This window comes from Oncorhynchus kisutch, linkage group LG14, assembly GCF_002021735.2.
Source record: "Oncorhynchus kisutch isolate 150728-3 linkage group LG14, Okis_V2, whole genome shotgun sequence".
Classification (NCBI taxonomy): domain Eukaryota; kingdom Metazoa; phylum Chordata; class Actinopteri; order Salmoniformes; family Salmonidae; genus Oncorhynchus; species Oncorhynchus kisutch.
The window spans coordinates 33,935,664-33,959,732 of NC_034187.2; the positions used below are offsets into that span (position 1 = coordinate 33,935,664).

Below are 24,069 nucleotides of genomic sequence, written 5' to 3' on the forward strand. Positions count from 1 at the left end.
TTGGGTGCCACTATGTCACTCCAGACATTTCACGTGTTGTCACGATTGATTCGCTTTGACAACCGTGATACAAGACCAGGCCGCCATCAACAAGACAAGCTGGCAGCGATCAGAGAGGTTTGGCACAAGTGAGTGGAGCGCCTGCCACTCATCTATAACCCAAGTCCAGACATCACAGTGGATGAGCATCTGGTCGCTGCCCATTCAAACAGTATATGCCAAGCAAACCGTGTAAATATGGAGTAAAGATATGGGCAGTATGTGATGCCAGGACAAGTTATGCCTGGAACATTCAGGTTTACACTGGGAAACCTGCTGACGGTGTTCCTGGAAGGAAGTAGGGGAAGCGAGTGGTCCTGGAAATGACTGCAGGTCTCCAGGGGCACAACATAACATGTGACAATTTCTTCACCTCATATACTCTTGGTCAGGAGCTGCTAAAAAAATGACCATGATGGGGACGGTCAGAAGGAACAAGCCGGAGTTGCCTCCTGCCTTACTCACTACCAAGGACAGGGATCGTTTTTCCTCTGAATTTGCCTTCACCATTACACACACTCTTGTGTCCTACTGCCCAAAGAAGAATGTGCTCCTGATGACAACTCTGCACAGGGAGGACAAGAAACGCAACGCTGTCCTGGATTACAACAGGAACAAAGGGGGAGTTGATAGTCTTGATAAGGTATGATAGTCTTGATCATGTACTTTTTTTCTATTACCAGATTGTTTTATCTGCACCATAAAAATAAGACATGTTGTTTGGTGAAATGCTCATTGAATTTTTGAACTGTATGGAGTCAATTCTATTAATTTGTTAGCTAGCTTGCTAAACTTGACTTGTAGTGGTATTAGCAAGCACCGTTATGGCCACATTCATCACCAAATTTGACTGTATTGAACAACTGCCTCCTGTAAAAAGAGAGGTCATATTGCTAGCTAGCTACCGACAGCAAAACAACTTACTAGTTTGTCATTTGCCCACCTGAGTCCTGGACTAACTTGTCTAAGCTGCCCCCGCTGCCTGCTGGTCTCGCAATTTCTTTCTCTCACTAACTCAACTCCTCTTCCCTGTATTCCGGCTCAAATAAATAGGGCTGTATGTTTCATGTAAAAGAACATTTAAAAACATAATAATTGTTGTCCAGCTCATCTTGGAAAGAGGAATCATCAGAAGCAGCCATTGTAGCTAATTATTTAGCAATCTCGGCGAGACAGTGCACGATAACATAGCTCCAGTAACTAGTAACCAGTAACCAGTAACTTGAATTTACCTGCAAAATATGAAATGCTAATCAAGGCAAAGGTAAGAATCTCTGGATTAACTGTCTAACGTTAGCTAAATGTAGTAATGAATAAATTGGCTATATTTATTTTAATTGGCAATTCTGTGAACTGTCTTTAAATTGACAATACCTGTTTAGCAAAGGTTTCAGCTAGAGATGATGTGCAGGAGCTTGCAGGGATTTGTAGTTTAGCATGATATCTACTCTGATGTTAATTAGCATTTGAATATGAGAGTAAATAGAGCCGATATATACTGATAAAAGTCACCTTGTCCAAGAGAGATTTATATGGTTATCAAAACGTCACATGTAAGTCCACATGAAACACAGCCCTTGTTTTTTATGTTTCTAAAATCCCCTGGGAAAACTGAATGGTGTAAAAACGTTTGGAACCATTTCCCTGTTTGACCGCTAGGTTTTATGGGTATTATGACTCATGCCGTGGTACTCTATGGTTCTATTGAACAAGGACAACCATATCTACTCTCTGCTAGCGTGATCGTGCAATCTGCGAAACACAAAGACACAATAATTGCTACAAAACATGACCATTCCGTTTTAGATCTGACAGCAGGATCAATCAACCAATGACGTCATTGATTGAATTCTACCGGCTCGAACATTCTAAAACACAGCTGTAGCGCATAATTATGTCTGAAACACCCTCCATCAATCATAATTATGCAGGGAAACTGGAAAAACACCCTACATTGTGTCTAGCAGTGAAGTTTCCCTTTAAAAATCTACCTAGAACCATGATTAAAAAAACAACAACATTTAATGTAAAGCCCAAAAGGTAGGCTACCATTATGTCAGATCGTGAAATGGTTGTTCAAATACGATTTTACCTGGCCAAATTAGATGGCCTGCAAAAAATAGGAACTACATTTTTTATGCACAAAACATCAACGTGGACCAGATTGACAGCTCTCTATTCCCACTCTTCATTGTCTGCAGTGAGAATTAACTTTCTTTCGATAATTATTTTGTCATTTATCTGCAGAAAAACGTTGTTTTTGAGCTCAAAATGCAGTAGCAGCAGTATGCAAATCAGGGAGCCAAATTAACGTCTCTTTCATCGATGCTATTATTTTCCCTGCGTTCACCAAAAAGATCCGTTCGCGAACGACCAAATCACTATTGCATGCAAATAGAAGAGCGCAATTATGCTCCTAGTGGCCATGGCCAGAATTGAGAGTTTACTGTATCAGAGCAGAATGGAGGAAAGTTAGGTGAAGTTGATAACGATGAAGATGCATTAAGTTATAAAATACTTGTGACATTACATATTGGGGGTTCTCATGAGAGAAACAAGTGTATAGGTCTACTTCACCTTGAACAAGCGGAGTTGGTGCGTTTGGCTACTTCATCCTCTTTCGTGGTACGCACTCCCCGCATTGACAAAGAGGACAGATCCAGTGCGCGGTAGGCTACAGCGGGAAGGTAGGTGAGGAGGAGATACGATTGATTATATTTGCACGAGGAGGAAAAGAAAGGGATACAAATAAATAATTATACCTTAAAGTTTAAAGGGTGTGTAGGCCTACAGTTGATTTTTTTCTCTGATTTAAAAAGCTTGATTAATGCGTCGCTGTTTGGATAGAAAGACGTGTGTCTCAGCTAACTTTCACATTTCTTTGAGACGGGTTTCGTGTTGGTAGAAAAACGAAATATTTTCTATTCTCCTCCCTTGTGTAAATATATACGTAGAGTTTTAGTATTTTTGATGGGACGACTGAGTTGCGCCTGTAAATTCATTGTAGGGGAAGGTGCGGTTCTGTAACTCTAGGGCAACATGCTTTCAACTTAATTTGGCTATTAATCATCCAATTTAGATATGGAAATGGGCCTTCGTGTCTATTTAACATGGGAATCAATTCAAACGCCCAAAGCCACTGAGGTTTGAATGATCTCCGTCATTAGTCAGCTACAAATAAGAATAATTAAAGTTGAGAACCACCAGCACCTCAGGCACGCTTTGGACAGATCTCACTGACAGATTAGACGACCAAATTCATGATACGGGCACTGTTTTACTAAAGCTACAAAAATTGAGTTGTGTGTTGTCATCTGTTCTATCCCTCACTAAAATGTGCTTTGGTTTGTTGCAGAATTTTTGTTTTCCCCTGAAGGTGGTGCAACATTCAAATGAACATGGTGCAGAACTAAGATGTCTATCTAATGTTTAGTCTGGATATACACTCATGTCCTCTCTCTCTTACTGGACATATGCAGGAGGGTCAGATACAAGTGACTGCTTTCCATGTGAAACAAGTCATATTTTCCCATTGCAGTTCTCTAATCACTTTTAATATAGATTGGTGTCTCACCAATCTATATCGAGGGGTGTCGAATTGCTGTGTGCGGAATGTGTTATTCATTGGCGCATCATTTCCCTTGTGGAACATTACATAACAGTGCAGTGCCATATTAGAGATGATTAATCGCACTGATTGCTGTTGTGCAGGTCTCCTCTGCAGCCTCAGCTCTGTCCAGAGAGCCAAGAAAGGCCAGGGCCACTGGCGTGTTGTCTACTTTCCCACTGCATCATGGGTAACTTCTCCAGCAAGGACAGCCATGGACCCACAGGTACCCTCTGCCCCCCCCCCCTACACACACACACACACACACACACACACACACACACTCCTCACTTAACCTGTCAACCCTCCTGATGTGCTGAACAGCTGCCTCTGAAGTATTTTGACTTTTCCTTCAGAGAACAGACAGCATACCCAGAGGGATGCTCACATACCTATTTCAGCTTTTAGTCAATGGTGAAAAGACAGAATGGGGATGGACAGAGAGAGGCATTAATAGAGAGAAGGAATGAGACAAGAGGGAGTGAGGAGAGACTGGATCCATCTCTGCATTTGTGTTGCCCAATCTCCAGAGTGTGTGTGGGTCAGGGGGTAGGAATCTTGGCTTGGTTCCTGTGTGTGTGTTGCTCGGTGGTCATTCTCCTCGCGTCCCCTTGCGATTTGTCAGGCTTTGCAACCCAAGCTGTGATGAATCTGCAGAATTCCCCGGCTCAGCACAAGGGCAACGGATTAATCATGGGAAGCCTAATGCTGGCGGACTGACACATACACACATTATGGCTTGGAATGGGTGAATAGAAGTCAGCGGTGGAAGTGGGAAGTTACGGCCAGTCACTGAATTTGCTGTGGGTTAGATTGACATGATTATGATGCATCACTTTCCATAACTTGTATTGTGGAACTCTATCAGGAATGATATGAATTAAGCCTAGAGCATATCTGTTTAAACCAAGGACAAAGGAGGATTTAGGGTCAGTGGTGGTATAGATCAGCAGCACAGAGCAGAGGAACGTGTGTCTCCTGACAAGCAATGGCCCATTCATCCTGAGAATGACGGCCTGAGTATTGTGGGGGGTTGACTGTCTGGATTAGTCATCAAGGCAGCATTGCATGCCATCACACGATACATGCCCAACCAGTGACCACTGCACTCAATCTCTCACCCTCTCGTTGGCTGTCTGTCTGGCTGTGTCTCTTACTCACACTTGTGCTGTTGCTCTTATTCTCTCCAGGGCCCAACTTGGATGTGTTCCACACCCCCCCTACTTCTCCAGTGACCTCCACCCTGCCTGCTCTCACTCAGATCACACCCTCTACACCAGGCCAGCCGGTCCCAGCCACAGCTCCGGCCACAGCTCCAGCCCTAAGTGGGAAGAGACTACTACCCTCCCTGCCTGTTAGCCCAGGCTACTCTGTGATTGGTCCTGGGCTTATCTCCCTGCAGGGCAAGACAGGAAGTGATGCAGCAGCGCCTGAAAGGCGGGTTGTGATGGGGCGTAATGGAGGCCCCACCTGCTCTACTCCCAGGAGTCCTGTATCCCAGGGGAATAGCTCAATGATTAGCCCCACCAAGAGTCTTCCATCTCTGGATAGCCCCTTGTTTTCAGCCGGCCCGGTCAGCCCCTCTGACCATAGCTGGAAGGAAAAGGACAGTGGACTGAGCACATCCATGCTGGAGGTCCGTAGGACTGCAGACAACCAGGGAGAGCTGGAGAGACTGGTGGAGGAGTGTAGGACAGCACTGGGTCTCAGCCCCAGTCAGTATGCTGCTCTGAGCAGCGCGGGTAAGAGCAGCACATACTGTACGTAGACATTAACAGACCCTCTTTCTAGCAATGCCTAAAATAATCCCACAATGCCATATTTCTGAAATGCATGCTCTCATACCTCTGAACAAACACATTTTTCTCTTATCCTCTCTCTCACTTTCTTTTTCTCTCTCCCCATCTAGTAGATGTATTGAAGCATCTGCTAGTGGAACGTCAGAAGTTGACCGTAGAGGTCCAGAGTCTGAGGGACACCATGCAGGTGAGAAAGATTAACAAGACATTCCAGTAAACAATGAACTGACCTGTTTCCAGGATACAGATTCTACATAGTGTAACCCTTCAGCTTTAGCCTAGTCCCAGATTGACTTGTGCTTTAGCCAACTCTCCTAACTATTGTTGTCATGCCATGGACTACCTTTGGCATGACAACAAAGGAACACTGCAGAGAAGAGTTGGCTAAAGCACAAACAGATGTGGAGCGAGGGCCACCATTGCTACAAACTCAGACAATAGAACATGACAGATTCCCTTCCTTTAATCTAAGTACTAAGCTCAGGTGTCCAACCTAAAAACACAACTACTTTGTTTTAGGTGTTGCTACTGTTCTTTATTTAGCATTTGTCTAAGTATACTGAATAAAAATATAAATGCAACATGCAACAATTTCATTGATTTGACTGATTTACAGTTCATTTGAGGAAATCAGTCTATTGAAATAAATTCATTCTTTAGGCCCTTATCTATGGATTTCACATGACTGGGCGTATAGATATGCACAATTGTCCTCTCAATGGATCTTGTCACTGTATTTTTGGGCATTCAAATGGCCATCGATAAAATGCAATTGTGTTCGTTGTCCGTAGCTTATGCCTGCCCATACCGTAACCCCACTGTCACCATGGGGCACTCTGTTCACAACGTTGACATCAGCAAACTGCTTGCCCACACAACGCCAAACACGTGGTCTGCGGTTGTGTGGCTGGTTGGACATACTGCCAAATGATCTGAAATGACATTGGAGGCGGCTTATGGTAGAGAAATTAACATTACATTTTCTGGCAACAACTCTGGTGGACATTCCTGCAGTCAGCATGCCAATTGCACACTCCCTCAACTTGAGACATCTGTGGCATTGTGGTGTTTGACAAAACTGCACATTTTAGCGTGGTCTTTAATTGTCCCACAGAAGGTGCACCTGTGTATTGATCATGCTGTTTAATCAGCTTCTTCATATGGCACACCTGTAAGGTGAATGGATTATCTTGGCAAAGGAGAAATGCTTATTTACAGGGATATAAAAAATGTGTGCACAACATTTTAAAGAAATAAGCTTTTTGTGCATATTGAACATTTCTGGGATCTTTTATTTCAGCTCAGGAAACATGGCACCAACACTTTACATTTTGCATTTACAGCTGAAGTCGGAAGTTTACATACACCTTAGCCAAATACATTTAAACTCAGTTTTTCACAATTCCTGACATTTAATCCTAGTAAAAATGTCCTGTCTTAGGTCAGTTTTCCTGGTCATTATGGCCAAACAGTTTTTTTATTTTGTTTCATCAGACCAGAGGACATTTCTCCAAAAAGTACAATCTTTGTCCCCATGTGCAGTTGCGAACCGTAGTCTGGCTTTTTTATGGCGGTTTTGGAGTGGCTTCTTCCTTGCTGAGCGGCCGTTGAGGTTATGTTGATATAGGACTCGTTTTACTACGGATATAGATACGTTTGTACCTGTTTCATCCAGCATCTTCACAAGGTCCTTTTCTGTTGTTCTGGGATTGATTTGCACTGTCGCACCAAAGTACGTTCATCTCTAGGAGACAGAACGTGTCTCCTTCCTGAGAGGTGTGACAGCTGTGTTGGTCCCATGGTGTTTATACTTGCGTACTATTGTTTGTACCGATGAACGTGGTACCTTCAGGTGTTTGGAAATTGCTCCCAAGGATGAACCAGACTTGTGGAGGTCTACAATTGTTTTACTTTTTCTCTTGGCTGATTTCTTTGGATTTTCCCATGATGTCAAGCAAAGAGGCACTGAGTTTGAAGGTCGGCCTTGAAATACATCCACATGTACACCTCCAATTGACTCAATTGATGTCAATTAGCCTGTCAGAAGCTTCTAAAGCCATGACATACTTTTCTGGAATTTTCCAAGCTGTTTAAAGGCACAGTCAACTTAGTGTATGTAAACTTCTGACCCACTGGAATTGTGATACAGTGAATTATTAGTGAAATAATCTCTGTAAACAATTGTTGGAAAAATGACTTGTCATGCACAAAGTAGATGTCCTAAACGACTTGCCAAACTATAGTTTGTTAACAAGAAATGTGTGGAGTGGTTGAAAGACAAGTTTTAATGACTCCAACTTAAGTGTATGTAAACTTCCGACTTAAACTTTATTTTTGTTCATTGTACTTGGAGAGGTGTATTGGGGAGAGTTTTTGGTGGATAAGTTTAGAAACATAAACAGGAAATTACACAATCCCAGAGGCAGAGGTTTCAGCTGTGGTTTACCGCATGTAACCTCTTAGCTCAGGAGATGACAACAAAAGACATCCTGTCATCTCCACCCAGAAATGGAACAGAGCAAGGGCCTCTGGGAGACACAGTCCTGCTAAATGGCCTCTTCCTGTCCTAGACCCCTCCTGAGATCCTGAGGAGTCAAGGAGAAAATGCTCTAAGATAATCTTGATCTCCCGTTTATGCACAAACACACACACAAACTGTACATACTGTATATACATACAGTGCCTTCAGAAAGTATTCATACCCCTTGGCTTAGTCCACATTTAGTAGTGTTACAGCCTGAATTCAACATTTATTTCATTGATTTTCTTGCTCATCTACTCACAATACCCGATAAGCACAAAGTGACAACATGTTTTTAGACATTTTAGAAAATTTAATGAAATACAAAAATATCTGATTTACATACGTGTTCACACCCCTGAGTCAATACATGTTAGGCTCACCTTTGGCAGCGATTCCAGCTGAGTCTTTCTGAGTAAGTGCTTTGCACACCTGGATTGTACAATATTTTCACATTTATAAAAAATAATAAAAATCTTCAAGCTGTTAAGTCTGTTGTAGATCATTGCTAGACATCCATTTATTTTCATGTCTTGCCATAGATTTTCAAGCCGATTCAAGTCAAAACTAACTAGGCCACTCGGGAACATTCAATGTTGTCTTGGTAAGCAACTCGTGTATATTTGGCCTTGTTTTAGGTCAGTGGTCCCTAAACGCTCTTGGTTAATGTACCACCAATTACATTTTTGCTCTGCATGGAGTACCCCTGAAGTACCCCATCGTGCATTTTACCAGTAAGCCTATGGTCTCATGAGTCTTCTCAAGTACCCCTGGTTGGGAAACACTGTTTTACGTTATTGTCCTGCTGAAAGGTGAATTTGTCTCCCAGTGTCTGTTGAAAAGCACACTCCTCCAGAAATGTGCCTGTGCTTAGCTCTTAGCTTTGTTTTTATTTTATTTTATTTGATTACCCTAAAAAAAAAACTCCCTTCCCGGTGACAAGCATACCCATAACATGATGTAGCCACAACCATACTAGGAAATATTTAGTGGTACTCAGTGCTGTGTTCGATTTTCCCCGAAGATAAGGCTTTGTATTCTTTGCCACATTTTTTTGCAGTTTTACTTTAGTGCTTAATTCAAACAGGATGCATGTTTTGGAATATTTTACTCTATCAATTAGGTTAGTATTGTGGAGTTACTACAATGTTGTTTATCCATTCTCAGTTTTCTACTATCACAGCCATTAAACTCTGTAACTGTTTTAAAGTCACCATTGGCCTCATAGTAAAATCCCTAAGTGGTTTCCTTCCTTTCGGGCAACTGAGTTAGGAAGGACGCCTGTATCTTTGTAGTGACTGGGTGTATTGATACACCAGCCACAGTGTAGTTAATAACTTCACCATGCTCAAAGGGATATTCACTGTCTATTTTTTTTTTTTACCCCATCTACCAATGTGTGCTTTTCTTTGCGAGGCATTGGAAAACCTCCCTGGTCTTTGTGGTTGAATCTGTGTTTGAAATTCACTGATCGACTGATAATTGTATGTGTGAGGTACAGAGATGAGGTAGTCATAAAAATAATGGTAAACACTATTGAATCAAATCAAATGCAAGCCATTTTTACATCAGCAGATGTCAAAGTGTTAAACAGAAGCCAGCAAGCAATGCAGACGTAGAAGCATGGTGGCTAGGAACAACTCTTCTGGCTGTGTCGGGTGGATATTATAAGAGTACATGGCCATTAAAGCCAGATTGTTCTTCAAAATGTTCAAACGTTCATAGATGACCAACAGGGTCAAATAATAATCACAGTAGTTGTAGAGGGTGCACCAGGTCAGTACCTCAGGAGTAAATGTCAGTTGGCTTTTCTCTCGCTTTCCTGCTCTCTCCCCCGTGCCGCTCTCTCTTAACAATGCCGCTCGCTCGCTCCCTCTCTCTCTCCCGTGCCGCTCGCTCGCTCCCTCTCTCTCTCCCGTGCCGCTCGCTCGCTCCCTCTCTCCCGTGCCGCTCGCTCGCTCCCTCTCTCTCCCGTGCTGCTCGCTCGCTCCCTCTCTCTCTCCCGTGCCGCTCGCTCGCTCCCTCTCTCTCTCCCGTGCCGCTCGCTCGCTCCCTCTCTCTCTCGTGCCGCTCGCTCGCTCCCTCTCTCTCTCCCGTGCCGCTCGCTCGCTCCCTCTCTCTCTCCCGTGCCGCTCCCTCTCTCTCTCCCGTGCCGCTCGCTCGCTCCCTCTCTCTCTCCCGTGCCGCTCGCTCGCTCCCTCTCTCTCTCCCGTGCCGCTCGCTCTCTCTCTCCCGTGCCGCTCCCTCTCTCTCTCCCGTGCCGCTCCCTCTCTCTCTCCCGTGCCGCTCCCTCTCTCTCTCCCGTGCCGCTCCCTCTCTCTCTCCCGTGCCGCTCCCTCTCTCTCTCCCGTGCCTCCCTTGTCGCTCGCTCGCCTCTCGCTCTCCCTTGTCGCTCGCTTGCTCCCGTGCCCGCCTCTCTTGCTCCCGTGCCGCTTTCTCGCGCTCCCGTGCTCTCGAGGCATGGGAGCGGGAGAGCGGCACTTGAGGGAGAGCGTGCTTTCCCTTTCCCATGCCACGCTCTCTCGCGCTCCCGTGCCGCTATCTCGTGCCGCTATCTCGCGCTCTCTTGCTCCTGTGCTCTCGAGGCTCTTCTCACCACCCCTCCCTCCCTCACACTCAAATGACCTCACAACTGTCGCTCCCTCCTGATCCCACCTCTGCTCTTCGTCTTCCCTGTCTAGCCCCTCTTTCCTGTCCTTTACGTCCACTCCTCCTTCTCACCAAACCAATGTCCCGTTCATCCACCCGGTCTCTTTCCCTGTCTATTGCGTCTGTCCGTGTGGTTGGGTAGGTGGGCTGATCTTTTCCCGTGGATTAAATAGCTCTCAGATCTGCTCTGGGATCAGTTCCAGTTGGACAGTGCTGCAGATTTCCAGGTTTGAGCTGGTTTTGGCTCTGAAACTGAGGTTGAATATGTTTACATGCCAAATGAAGGTTGTGTGTCAAATTTGCAATGCAGAATAAATGGTTGCGGCTGGGGAGAAGTTAGATATCCTGTGTGAGGGGGTAGAAGCACTGTCTTTGATCTACATGTGTCTAGTGTGGGTGAGTGTATCCACAGGCCTTGTACGGACTGCTGTTGAACTGAGTTAGTCTTTTAATGAGTATCAGAGTGTATGGGAACTGGTTGTTCAATACACCCAAGTGAGTGTGGAAAGTTGCAGAAAACCCACGGCGAGTGGGGACACAGATTAGGGGGTCTGGGTGTGGAAGTGAACGGAGGCTTGGGGACAGACGGATGGTTCTCTCTGTCTCTCTCACACATACACCAGCTGAGATAGACACACAACTGGAATAACCACAACCCTCCTGGAGAGACGATGCGGCATGTGTCGGTGCATACGAGTCTGTGCCTGTGGGGGATCACTGGGGATTCCCGAGAGGGAGTATGTGTGTGTCTAAGGGAGAATCAACAGTGTTCTCTCTGTGTGAGGAGTGCCCCCTCCTGTTTCCCATCTAAGACGTGCCCTATTTGGACACACTGACAGTTAGCTGTACATGCAGGATGCAGATCAGAGGCTAATACAGGACGGGGTGGTTTAGTCTAATGGTTTCCCATTGTGTTCTTGTCTCCCATCTGGCATTATGAGTTGCATCATGTGTACTAATAAAAAGCACTTTGTGTCTGCTGCCATAAGGCAGTTTAAACTCTGAGGCTTTGAATCAAAGAATGTAAGAACGGGTTGTTCAGTGGTCTAAAGTTTACTGTGTTAGAGAGAGCGGTGAACTTCACTTTGTGCTTGTGTTGGAAGAGAAATGACCAAGGAGAGGTTGTGTGTGTGTGTGTGTGTGTGTCTCTGTCCAATGATGACATAATAGACCCCAGCTGTGGTCTAGAGTCGCTGGTCAGATGAGGAAACGAGCTGGCTCCAGTCTCTCCTCCTCCGCGTCTATCCATTCTTCATTTAATTACCAAACAAGGCAACCCCTACACTCCCCCACATTTCTCTGCGGGGTCACATTGCAATGCTCGCACCCATTCTGCACTGATTCCATCTGTGCATGTTATTTTATGTGCCGTTGCATGTTTGGTAACTGGATAGTGCTGTATTTTGGCTGCTCTCAACAGATTTTTCTCAGTGTTCCTTATCATTTTACCTTTTGGCTCAGCAACTCTGCTTGAGAGCCTGTGTTTTTTTCTACCTTTTATCCACAGGGCAGTGTTTGTGCATGTCCAGAGCTAGGGCATGCTCTCAGGATGTACGTTTGTCGATAGTGGCGTTCTCACCTGGTCTCCTCTCCTGCATCTGCACTCAATAGAAAAGAATATGTGAAGAAAACATGGTGGAAGTTTACTGGTACGTTACGTCGGTGCAGTTCTTTATAATATCAGTGCACGTGAGGTAACACGCGGACTAAACCGTCTCTGCGCTTCCGCCGATTTTTTTATATATATTTTTAATTAATTTTTATAAATTTTTATTGTCTATCCCCACCGGACACGTTCGTGACACGCAAGTTAAAATAGCAAAATCAACTGTGAACCATCTGTATACCATCTGTAACACAACATGCAACAATTTCAAAGATTTTATAAGGAAATCAGTCAATTGAAATAGTGATTAGGTCCTAATATGTACGGTGCCTTCAGACCCCTTGACTTTTTCCACATTTTGTTACGTTACAGCCTTTAAAATGTTCCCCATCAATCTACAAGCAATACCCCATAATGAGACACATTTTTGCAAATGTATTACATATTAAAAATACATCACATTTGCTTAGGTATTCATACCCTTTACTCAGTACTTTGTTGAAGCACCCTTGGCAGCGATTACAGACTTGAGTCTTCTTGGGTATGACGCCACAAGCTTGGCACACCTGTATTTGGGGAGTCTCCCATTTTTCTTAGCAGATCCTCTCATGCTCTGTCAGGTTGGATGGGAGCATCGCTGCACAGCTATTTTCAAGTCTCTCCAGTGATCTTCGATCGGGTTCAAGTCCAGGCTCTGGCTGGGCCACTCAATGACATTCAGAGACATGTCCCAAAGCAACTCCTGCGTTGGCCTGGCTGTGTGCTTAGGTTCGTGGTACTGTTGGATGGAGAACATTTGCCACAGTGAGGTCCTGAGCGCTCTGGAGCAGGTTTTAAACCAAGGATCTTTCTATACTTTGCTCCGTTCATATTTCCCTCGATCCTGACTAGTCTCCCAGTACCTACCGCTGAAAAACATCCCCACAGTATGATGCAGCCACCACCATGCTGAACTCTAGGGATGGTGCCAGGTTTCCTCCAGACGTGACGCTTGGCACTCAGGCCAAAAAGTTTAATCTTGGTTTCATCAGACCAGAGAATCTTGTTTCTTATGGTCTGAGAGTCCTTTAGGTGCCTTTTGGCCAACTCCAAGCAGACTGTCATGTGCCTTTTACTGAGGATTGGCCTTTGTCTGGCCACTCTACCATAAAGGCCTGATTTGGTGGAGTGCTGCGGAGATGGTTGTCCTTCTGGAATGTTCTCCCATCTCCAGAGAGGAACTCTGGAGCTCTATCAGTGACCATCGGGTTCTTGGTCAACCTCCCTGACCAAGGCTCTTCTCTCCCGATTGCTCAGTTTGGCCGGACGGACAGCTCTAGTAATAGTCTTGGTGATTCCAAAGTTCTTCCATTTTTAAGAATGATGGAAGACACTGTCTTCTTGGGGTACCTTTTTAAAGCTGCAGAAATGTTTTAGTACCCATCCCCAGATCTGTACCTCGACACAATCCTGTCTCGGTGGTCAACGGACAATTCTTTCCACCTCACGGCTTGGTTTTTCCTTTGACATGCACTGTCAACTGTGGGACCTTATACAGGTGTATGCCTTTCATCATGTCGAATCAATTGAATGTACCACAGGTGGACTCCAATCAAGTTGTAGGAACATCTCAATGATGATCAATGGAAACAGGATGCAGCTGAGCTCAATTTTGAGTCGTGTCGCAAAGGGTCTGAATGGTTCTGTTTTTATTTTTGTGCATTTGCCAAACAATCTGTTTTTGCCTTGTCATTATGGGGTATTGTGTATAGATTGAGGAAAAACAATTTTAAAAATGATCCGTTTTATAATAAGGCTGTAATAAAATGTGGAGAAAGTCAAGAGGTCTGAATATTTTCCGAATACACCGTATTTCACATGACTGGGATTACAGATATGCATCCGTTGGTCAGATACCTTATAATAAAAAAAGTAGGGTCGTGGATCAGAACCAGACAGTATCTGGTGTACCCACCATTTTCCTCATGCAGCACAACACATCTCCTTCACATAGAGATCCGTTCTATTTTAACGTTTAGCTACGCATACTCGTTTACGCAGTTAGGTCCTGTTTGGTTTATTTTGCTATGTTTGCTTCACGCAGCGCTGTCAGTTTGGTTAGCATGTTAGTTGACAAAGCCACTTTGCGACGCACAATCTGGTATTGGTATCTTTTCTATCCACCCTTTCTCGTGAGTTTACTGTATGTGATAGCCTGCTGCATTGCTGTGGTATGATTTCTTCTCCCTGTGTTCAACTTGTGTGATTCATTAGAAATTCAGCAATAACCTCAGTGAATCATAGCCCCTTTGGAGTAAGGGCAGTAAACAACTCACACATTCCAGGTTAGTGGATCTGAGCCAGTGCACCTGAATGGGGCCAGGGCTGTTTACAGCAATGTGTTTGCACGAGTCTCGATGTGGCTCATTTGATTCGCTAGATCCACTCCTCTAAACATGCGAAGACTTGCCTCGGTCTCATCCCATCCAGCTGTTAGTTTATGAAGGCCAAATGGACATTTAATCATTGAAATCGTATAGTCTCTAGAGGTGCTGTGTATGATGTGATGCTGGCAGACAGGGCCTGATTAAGAAATCTTTGGCAATGTGGCGTAGGCTACAGTTCAGCAGAGGCGTTTTTAGGATTTCCACACATGGGGATTTTGATTTTAGTCTTAGAAAAAAAATCTCATGCATTTCATGCAATTCTACGTCATTTACATGACAGGAGACATTAGCTGAATCTTTTTTTAATACCACCTAAATGAGTGGCTACTCTGACAACCTGAGATCAATCTGGTCTTGAAGCGACACAACATTAGGAGATATATATATATATATATATATATATATACACACTTGAAGTCGGAAGTTTACATACACCATAGCCAAATACATTTCAACTGTTTTTCACAATTCCTGACATTTAATCCTAGTAAAAATTCCCTGCTTTAGGTCCGTTAGGATCACCACTTTTATTATAAGAATGTGAAATGTCAAAATAATAGTAGAGAATTTCTTTCTTTCATCACATTCCCAGTGGGTCAGAAGTTTATATACACTCAATTATTATTTGGTAGCATTGCCTTTGTTGTTTAACTTGGGTCAAATGTTTCGGGTAGCCTTCCACACCTTCACACAATAAGTTGGGTGAATTTTGTCCCATTCCTCCTGACAGAGCTGGTGTAACTGAGTCAGGTTTGTAGGCCTCCTTGCTCGCAAACACTTTTTCAGTTCTGCCCACAAATTTTCTATAGGATTGAGGTCAGGGCTTTGTGATGGACACTCCAATACCTTGACGTTGTTGGCCTTAAGACATGTTGAGATGTTGCTTCAATATATCCACATAATTTTCCTTTCTTATGAAGTTATCTATTTTGTGAAGTGCACCAATCTCTCCTTTAACAAAGCACCCCCACAGCATGATGTTGCCACCCCCGTGCTTCACGGTTGGGATGGTGTTCTTTGGCTTGCAAGCCTCCCCATTTTTCCTCCAAACATAACGATGGTCATTATGGCCAAACAGTTGTATTTTTGTTTCATCAGACCAGAGGACATTTCTCCAAATAGTACGATCTTTTTTCCCCATGTGCAGTTGCAAACCGTAGTCTGGCTTTTTTATGGCGGTTTTGTAGCAGTGGCTCCCTCTTTGCTGAGTGGCCTTTCAGGTTATGTCGATATAGGGCTCGTTTTAGTGTAGATATAGATACTTTTGTACCTGTTTCCTCCAGCATCTTCACAAGGTCTTTTGCTGTTCTGGGATTGATTTGCACTTTTCGCACCAAAGTACGTTAATCTCTAAGAGACAGAACGCGTCTCCTTCCTGAGCAGTATGACGGCTGCGTGGTCCCATGGTTTTTATACTTGCGTACTATTGTTTGTACAGATGAACGTGGTACCTTCAGGCGTTTGGAAAATTCTCCCAAGGATGAACCAGACTTGTGGAGGTCTACAATTACTTTTCTGAAGTCTTTGCTGATTTCTTTTGATTTTCCCATGATGTCAAGAAAAGAGACACTGAGTTTGAAGGTAGGCCTTGAAATACATTCACAGGTACACCTCCAATTGACTCAAATTATGTCAATTAGCTTTAGAAGCTTCTAAAGCCATGTCGTCATTTTCTAGAATTTTCCAAGCTGTTTAAAGGCACAGTCAACTTAGTGTATGTAAACTTCTGACACACCGGAATTGTGATAGTGAGTTATAAGTGAAATAATCTGTCTGTAAACAATTGTTGGAAAATGACTTGTCCTAACCAACTTGCCAAAAACTATAGTTTAAGAAGAAATTTGTGGAGTGGTTGAAAAACAAGTTTTAATGACTCCAACCTAAGTGTATGTAAATGTCTGACTTCAAGTGGGTGTATGTATGTATTGGACTCATCAGACCAAAGGACAGATTTCCACCGGTCTAATATCCATTGCGCGTGTTTCTTGGCTGAAGTAAGTCTCTTCATCTTAGTGGTGTTATTTAGTAGTGGTTTCTTTGCAGGAATTCGACCATGAAGGCCTGATTCACTGTCTCTGAACAGTTGATGTAGAGATGTGTCTGTTACTTGAACTGTGAAGCATTTATTTGGGTTGCAATCTGAGGTGCAGTTAACTCTAATGAACTTATCCTCTGCAGCAGAGGTAATGCTGGGTCTTCCTTTCCTGTCCTCATGAGAGCCAGTTTCATCATAGCACTTGATGGTTTTTGTGACTGCACTTTAAAAGTTCTTGAAATGTTTTGAATTGACTGACCTTCATGTCTTAAAGTAATGATGGACTGTTGTTTCTCTCTGCTTATTTGAGCTGTTCTTGCCCTAATATGGACTTGGTCTTTTCCCAAATAGGGCCATCTTTTGTATACCACCCCTACCTTGTCACAACACAACTGATTGGCTCAAACGCATTAAGAAGGATAGATTCCTTCTTAATTCCACAAATACATTTTTAACCAGGCACACCTGTTAATTGAAATGCATTCCAGGTGACTACCTCATGAAGCTGGTTGAGAGAATGCCTGGAGAAAGCTGTCATCAAGGCAAAGGCTGGCTCCTTTTGAAGAATTTCAAATATAAAATATATTTGGATTTGTTTAACACTTTTTGGTTACTACATGATTCCATTTGTGTTATTTCCTAGTTTTGACGTCTTCACTATTATTCTCGAATGTACAAAATAGTAAAAATTAAGAAAAACCCTTGTGTCCAAACTTCTGGTACTATATGTAGGAGCCTCCACTGCTCAGATGAGGAAGGGGAGTTGTCCTTTTTAATTAAAACTATACTAAATATATTCACGTCACCAAATAATTGGTTAAAACACAGTTTTGCAAAGAAGGTCTACAGTAGCCTCAGCAGCACTCTGTAGGGTAGCACCATGGTGTAGCTGGTGGACAGCTAGATTCTGTCCTCGTCTGGGTACATTGACCTTAATGCAAAACCTAGGAGGCTCATCATTCTCATCCCCTTCCATAGACTTACACAGTAATGATGATAAACTTCCAGAGGGTGTCCTCCAACTTATTAGAGCTCTTGCAGGGTGAACTGACATCTTGTCCACCCAATCAGATCATTAATCTAGTACTGAAAGCATAAGCTAAAGCTAGCTAGCAGTGCATAAACTGTTGTGAGTAGTTGACTCAGATGGAGGGACATTTTTATCACTACAGCATATAATATCAATTCTGTGCTTCCAACTTTGTGGCAACATTTTGGAGAAGGCCCTTTCCTGTTCCAGCATTACAATGCCCCGTGCACAAAGCGAGGTCCATACAGAAGTGGTTGGTCGAGATCGGAATGGAAGAACTTGACTGGCCAGCCGGAGCACTGACCTCAACCCCATCGAACACCTTTAGGATGAATTGGAACGCAGAGTGCGAACCAGACCTCACTAACTCTCTTGTGGGTGACTGGAAGCAAGTCCCTGCAGCATTGTTCCAACATCTAGTGGAAGGCCTTCCCAGAAGAGTGGAGGCTGTTAGAGCAGCAAAAAGGGGACTCCATATTAATGCCCATAATTTAGGAATAAGATGTTCGATGAGCAGGTGTTCACATACTTTTGGCCATGTATATGTTTGTTTCAGCCCAGCCCTAACACACCCAATTCAACCTATGGATTGTTCTTCATAGTAGATAATTGTCACTGTCTTCCTTTCTGCAGACTGAGAGAGGGGAGTGGCAGCAGTTCCAGTCTGACCTGCAGGTGGCAGTAGCGGTGGCCGACCGGCTGAGGGCCGAGGCCGAAGAGGAACTGAGCGTGCTCAGAACGGCTCAGAAGGATACAGAGCGAGAGCTGGCGGCAGCCCAGCAGAGATGGGTAGAGACTGATGGGCAGCTGGTCATCCTGCGAGGAGAGCTGAAGGAGAGCAGGCAGAGACTGGCCTACCTCACCCAGAACCAGGGGCCAGGACAGGCCAAGAGCCAGGGCAAGGAGAGTACCACTGGGGAGATCAGCACACCTGAGCCCCAGGAGGGAAGCCACCGGGGCAGGGAGAGGGGAATCAGCAGGGTGGGCCAAGGAGGAGATGAAGAGATGGGGAAGAGGAGCCAGGAAGAAGTGAATAAGAATGTGGTTGTGGAAGAGGCTAGGACGGACACTAAGGTCGTGGCCAACCGGTACTTGATGAAGGTGACCAATGAGGAGAGGAGTGCAGAGGAGGGGTGTGATGTGAGGGAGACGCGACGGATGCTCGCACAGGAGAGGTCAAGGTGAGTACCAGGATGACTACCTGTTTGAAGGATTTCAACTCTACATGAACTTAATGAATGTTAATGTCCATGATTTTATATAGCTGGCTATTCTAGCTACAGTTGAAGTCGGAAGTTTACATGCACCTTAGCCAAATACATTTAAACTCAGTTTTTCACAATTCCTGACATTTAATCCACGTAAAAATTCCCTGTTTTAGGAAAGTTAGGATCACCACTTTATTTTAAGAATGTGAAATGTCAGAATAATATTTCAGCTTTTATTTATTTCATCACATTCCCAGTGGGTCAGAAGTTTACATACCCTCAATCAGTATTTGGTAGCACTGCCTTTAATTGTTTAACATGGGTCAAATGATTCTGGTAGCCTTCCACAAGCTTCCCACAATAAGTTGGGTGAATTTTGGCCCATTCCTCCAGACAGAGCTGGTGTAACTGAGTCAGGTGTGTAGGCCTCCTGGCTCGCACACGTTTTTTCAGTTCTGCCCACAAATCTTCAGTAGGATTGAGGTCCGGGCTTTGTGATGGACACTCCAATACCTTGACGTTGTTGGCCTTAAGACATTTTGCCACAACTTTGGAAGTATGCTTGGGGTCATTGTCCATTTGGAAGACCCATTTGCGACCAAGCTTTAACATCCGGACTGATGTCTTGAGATGTTGCTTCAATATAGCCACACAATTTCCTTTCTCATGATGCAGTCTATTTTGTGAAGTGCAGCAAAGCACCCCCACAACATGATACTGCCACCCCCACAACATGATGCTGCCACCCCCATGCTTCACGGTTTGGATGGTGTTCTTGCAAGCCTCCCCCTTTTTCCTCCAAACATAACGATGGTCATTATGGCCAAACGGTTCTATTTTTGTTTCATCAGACCAGAGGGCATTTGTAAATGTACGATCTTTGTCTCCATGTGCAGTTGCAAACCATAGTCTGGCTTTTTTTATGGCTGTTTTGGAGCAGTGGCTTCTTCCTTGCTGAGTGGCCTTTCAGGTTAAGTCGATATAGGACTTCTTTTTACTGTGGATATAGATACTTTTGTACCGGTTTCCTCCAGCATCTTCACAAGGTCTTTTGCTGTTGTTCTGGGATTGATTTGCACTTTTCGCACCAAAGTATGCTCATCTTTAGGAGACAGAACGCGTCTCCTTCCTGAGCGGTATGACGGCCTGCTGGTCCCATGGTGTTTATACTTGCGTACTATCGTTTGTACAGATGAACGTCGTACCTTCAGGCGTTTGGAAATTGCTCTCAAGGATGAACCAGACTTGTGGAAGTTTACAAAAAAACTATTCTGAGGTCTTGGCTGATTTTCTTTTGATTTTCCCATGATGTCAAGCAAAGAGGCACTGAGTTTGAAGGTCGGCCTTGAAATACATCCACAGGAACACTTCCAATTGACTCATCTTGTCAATTAGCCTATCAGAAGCTTCTAAAGCCATGACATTTTCTGATATTTTCCAAGCTGTTTTAAAGGCACAGTCAACTTAGTGTATGTAAACTTCTGACCCACTGGAGTTGGAATATTGTGAATTATAAGTGAAAAAATCTGTCTGTAAACAATTATTTGGAAAATGACTTGTGTCATGCACAAAGTAGATATCCTAACCGACTTGCCAAAACTATAGTTTGTTAACAAGAAATTTGTGGAGTGGTTGATAAATGCGTTTTAATGGCTCCAACATAAGTGCATGTAGACTTCCCACTTCAACTGTAAATCCAGACTGATTTTTGACTGCCATAATTTGTAAATCATAAACAGAGTTGCATAATCAGACGAATCGTTGTCTGGAGGGTTGAGCGGTTGTTGGAATGGAACTGATGTTCAGGCGGGACACTTGACATCGATTTGTAAAGAACCATGTTAACTTATTTTACTACTGGTACTGAAGGTGAAAGCTGAGAATAAAGTGTTTCAACAATGGTTAGCTTTGCTATCATGTCTGACCCCTGATGAGCTGAACAACAAATGGTTCTTCTCTGATCAGTGTGTCTGTGAGTTGAGTTCATCCAGTAATATCAAAGGGCATTCCATGATTTCACAGAAGCCTTTCCAGACTACCTGCGTCTTCAGACTCTCCCACTGTACAGAATGGAACATCCCAGTCCAATACTGCCACAATAGCTGGGTCTACATTCAAGGTAGACAAACTTAGAATTTGGGGTCCAACTGTCTCTCATAACCCTGCAAATATATAACCATTACTATTCCAGCAGGTGGCGTCATTGCAATAGTTAGATTGTGTTTTGTGATCGACTAACGCCTTCACATGTTTTTGAAATATTGAGGCACAACAATAAAATGTAAGGAATGTATGGTACAGTATGTAATAGCGTATGAATAGATATGATCTATGTTCTCTCACTTCAGAACCAAAGCCAAACCAGAGGAAGAAGAGAGTTGGAAAGGCAAGGCAGCTGGTCCAGCACTCACACCGGTGTGTTTTGTGTTCCCCAATCAACCACGTGTCAGTGCGTTCGTTCCTACCACGAACCCGTGATCAGTAATGTAGCAGGTAAAATACAGTCTACTGTCGTTTGTGTGTTTTACAGGGATACAGGAGGAGGTATTGAACCAGTACAACTCTGCCCTGACAGACCTGCCCCCTAACAAGGCTTCTAAGACCAGGTCTCAGGACAGCTTCAGTCTGCTGCTGCGCCGCCATGGCGGCTCCAAGAGGAACTCTCTGCTGCGCTGGTGTCAGAACCGCACTCAGGGCTACAAGGTACCGTAACGCGATGTTTGTGTTTTTGAACGGGATCAGGAGAAAGGGGTCAGGAGAAAGAGAATGTTGGAACATTCCATATGTAATCAGTAAACACTCATTATGATACTTTCTTCACCCTTTTTCTGCCCACGCTCACTCTATTTACAGAATATTGACATCACTAACTTCAGCAGTAGCTGGGCAGATGGTCTGGCCTTCTGTGCTCTGTACCACACCTACCTCCCTTCACGTATTCCCTACTGCACCCTTAGCCCTGACAGCAAGGTGGGTAACACACACATGCATAGCACACTTGAATGCATTGCACACACACCTATTGAATAGCCTGTCAATCATGGTGCTAATTATTTTATCCATAGAGAGAGAACCTCAGCCTGGCATTTAAGACTGGAGAGAATGTTGGAATCACAACATTACTTGTGAGTCGAGTCTCCGTTAATCAGAAGCTGTGTTAGTGTCATGACTCAATAGTGACTCAATAGTGAATGAGATGCTGCTGTATTGAAGTCCTCTGTGTTTTACAGACCATGGAGGAGATGCTGAGGGCTGGAGGACCAGACTGGCAAAGGGTTCTGGGATATGTGGAGAGCATGTACCATCACTTTGAGATGTAATGACTGTGTATGAGGGAAGCCTAGGAGGGAGTTACAGTTCACTACTACTGGTTGAAGGAGAGGGAGTGTAACTCACCCTTCTACTAGCTGAGATGCTCATTAACCAGGTTTCCATCCAACCAATTCATGTGGATGAATTACCTGACGCATGAAAATGACCGGGTTGATGGAAAGAGGAAATGTTGGTACAATTTCATAAATTTCGACAGACATGTTTTGTTCAACATGGTGGGATACTTTTGTGTCGGTACAATTAATTATGCGAGAAATTGTGTTAGAAACACTTTTTGTGTTCTAATATTGATATAATAATCAATCAATCATATGGTAAACATGGTCACGAAATGATATGTGGTGTGGTCGTCCCACTACGACTCGGGAAAGCATGCAGTTTATTAAGCTACAGATGAAATAAGTTATGAACTTCACAGGGGGGGTGAAAGTGCACCGTGATAAGCTTGACGCTCCTTTCCAATACATTTCGAGGGTCTTATTCTGATTGATGCTTGGCTGCCGTTTTGACAAATAATCTCGATCTTACCCATAATAATCTCATCATGTAGGCCTAGGCTAGCCTATACCCGCACTGTGTCTGCCAGCTGTTAGCTAGCACACACGTGCCACAACGAGTGGGTACTTTTGCTATATAACGCAACAGTTTTTGGACAAAACCATCGGTAGAGTTGAAAATGCAATGGGAAACCCATAATAAATGTAATTCAGTACATGGGAGTTTAAGCGCAAAATATATTTTTAGATGTACTAAGGTCATCACGCACAGCATGTAATCCGCAACAAGTCAGTTTGATGGAAACACGTCTGTGGTGAGAAAATGTGCCTATTTGTTTTCATACAGATTTTATAATATTCACATGAAAATCTGTGGCCAATTGGATGGAAACCTAGCTAGTGATTGGCATCTAGTGAAAGTTAGGGTTTGTTGGCACAACAGAGCCCCGTTTTGGTCAGGAGTGCAGGTGCCCTTTTTTTCAGCAGTACCTTCTTAAGCTGCTGATTTGTGTGCAGTGCCTTTTTTTAATATCAGTTTTCCATTCCAAAGATTTTCATGTTTTCTATCAGATTTTAGCACTCTGTAAATAAGCACTTTTATAAGCACTTTGATTGTAATTTAAAAGGAAAGGAATGCATATATACAGTCTGTCTTGCAATCCGTGGATGCTTATATGTAACTAAAATGTGATCGCTGACTACGTTGCCAAAGACTCAGAATAAATAAAATTGTCAATATAAAGCTAACATTGTTTGTTCTGTACAGTCTCCACGGAGACTGAATTGCTTTATCACAGTGATTTGACTTGGGATATCTAAATACATCTAATTATTGCAGGGTTGGTCCTCCATAATCAAAGGTGAGACCTTGTTTGGTCTTGCCTTTGTCTCCATCTACTGGTGTCTTCAAAGCTGACAAGCTATACCCATAGTCGCGCACACACACACTGTACACACACGCAATGACCGTCTAGGACAACGTCACACATAGCCGCTGCCCTCTTGTCATCAAGATCACGTCCATTAATTACTTATTTGAATTAATCATGACAACCTTGAGACATCTGAATAATATTACTCAATAAGTCATCCGCAATAGCTCTCGGCTAGGGAGTTGTTTTGCGCCAACCTAACATTTGTTCCAAGTGGGTGATACTGAAAAAATTGTAATGTGTGCAATAAAATATGCTTTGATCAAATTCTTACAAGCCTATCAGAATTTGGCATTATGGGTGGGGTTGGTACATGACAGTGATGCAGGTTGGAGCCATAATGACATGTTGGTCTGGACTACAACACAGCAGAGAAGACATGGAGAG

General features: G+C 43.7%; 1 protein-coding gene across 8 annotated transcripts; it reads left to right on the top strand.

Moving 5' to 3' along the window:
- The first annotated feature begins 1,963 nt into the window (after positions 1-1,963).
- LOC109903930 (cytospin-A) lies at positions 1,964-23,444 on the top strand. Of its 8 annotated transcripts, none has more exons than XM_020500944.2 (11): positions 1,964-2,079; positions 3,751-3,872; positions 4,837-5,388; positions 5,556-5,632; positions 18,346-18,893; positions 20,943-21,039; positions 21,269-21,335; positions 21,451-21,623; positions 21,774-21,890; positions 21,986-22,045; positions 22,151-23,444. In XM_020500944.2, exons 1-11 carry the CDS (start codon positions 2,039-2,041, stop codon positions 22,238-22,240), a joined length of 1,944 nt encoding a protein of 647 aa, XP_020356533.1. In that variant the 5' UTR covers positions 1,964-2,038; the 3' UTR covers positions 22,241-23,444. The 8 variants fall into 8 exon arrangements, with proteins under 8 accessions (XP_020356533.1, XP_020356535.1, XP_020356534.1 ...); XM_020500946.2 differs by having other exon boundaries at positions 20,946-21,039; XM_020500945.2 differs by having other exon boundaries at positions 5,559-5,632.
- The last annotated feature ends 625 nt before the right edge of the window (positions 23,445-24,069 follow it).

Excerpts from the sequence above, each read along its gene's own strand:
- LOC109903930 (XM_020500944.2), top strand. The coding sequence starts at position 2,039 with ATGATTAAAAAAACAACAACATTTAATGTAAAGCCCAAAAG. Across the intron at positions 21,336-21,450 it reads CTGGTCCAGCACTCACACCG|GGATACAGGAGGAGGTATTG; the intron begins GTGTGTTTTGTG and ends TGTGTTTTACAG. Across the intron at positions 21,624-21,773 it reads ACCGCACTCAGGGCTACAAG|AATATTGACATCACTAACTT; the intron begins GTACCGTAACGC and ends CTCTATTTACAG.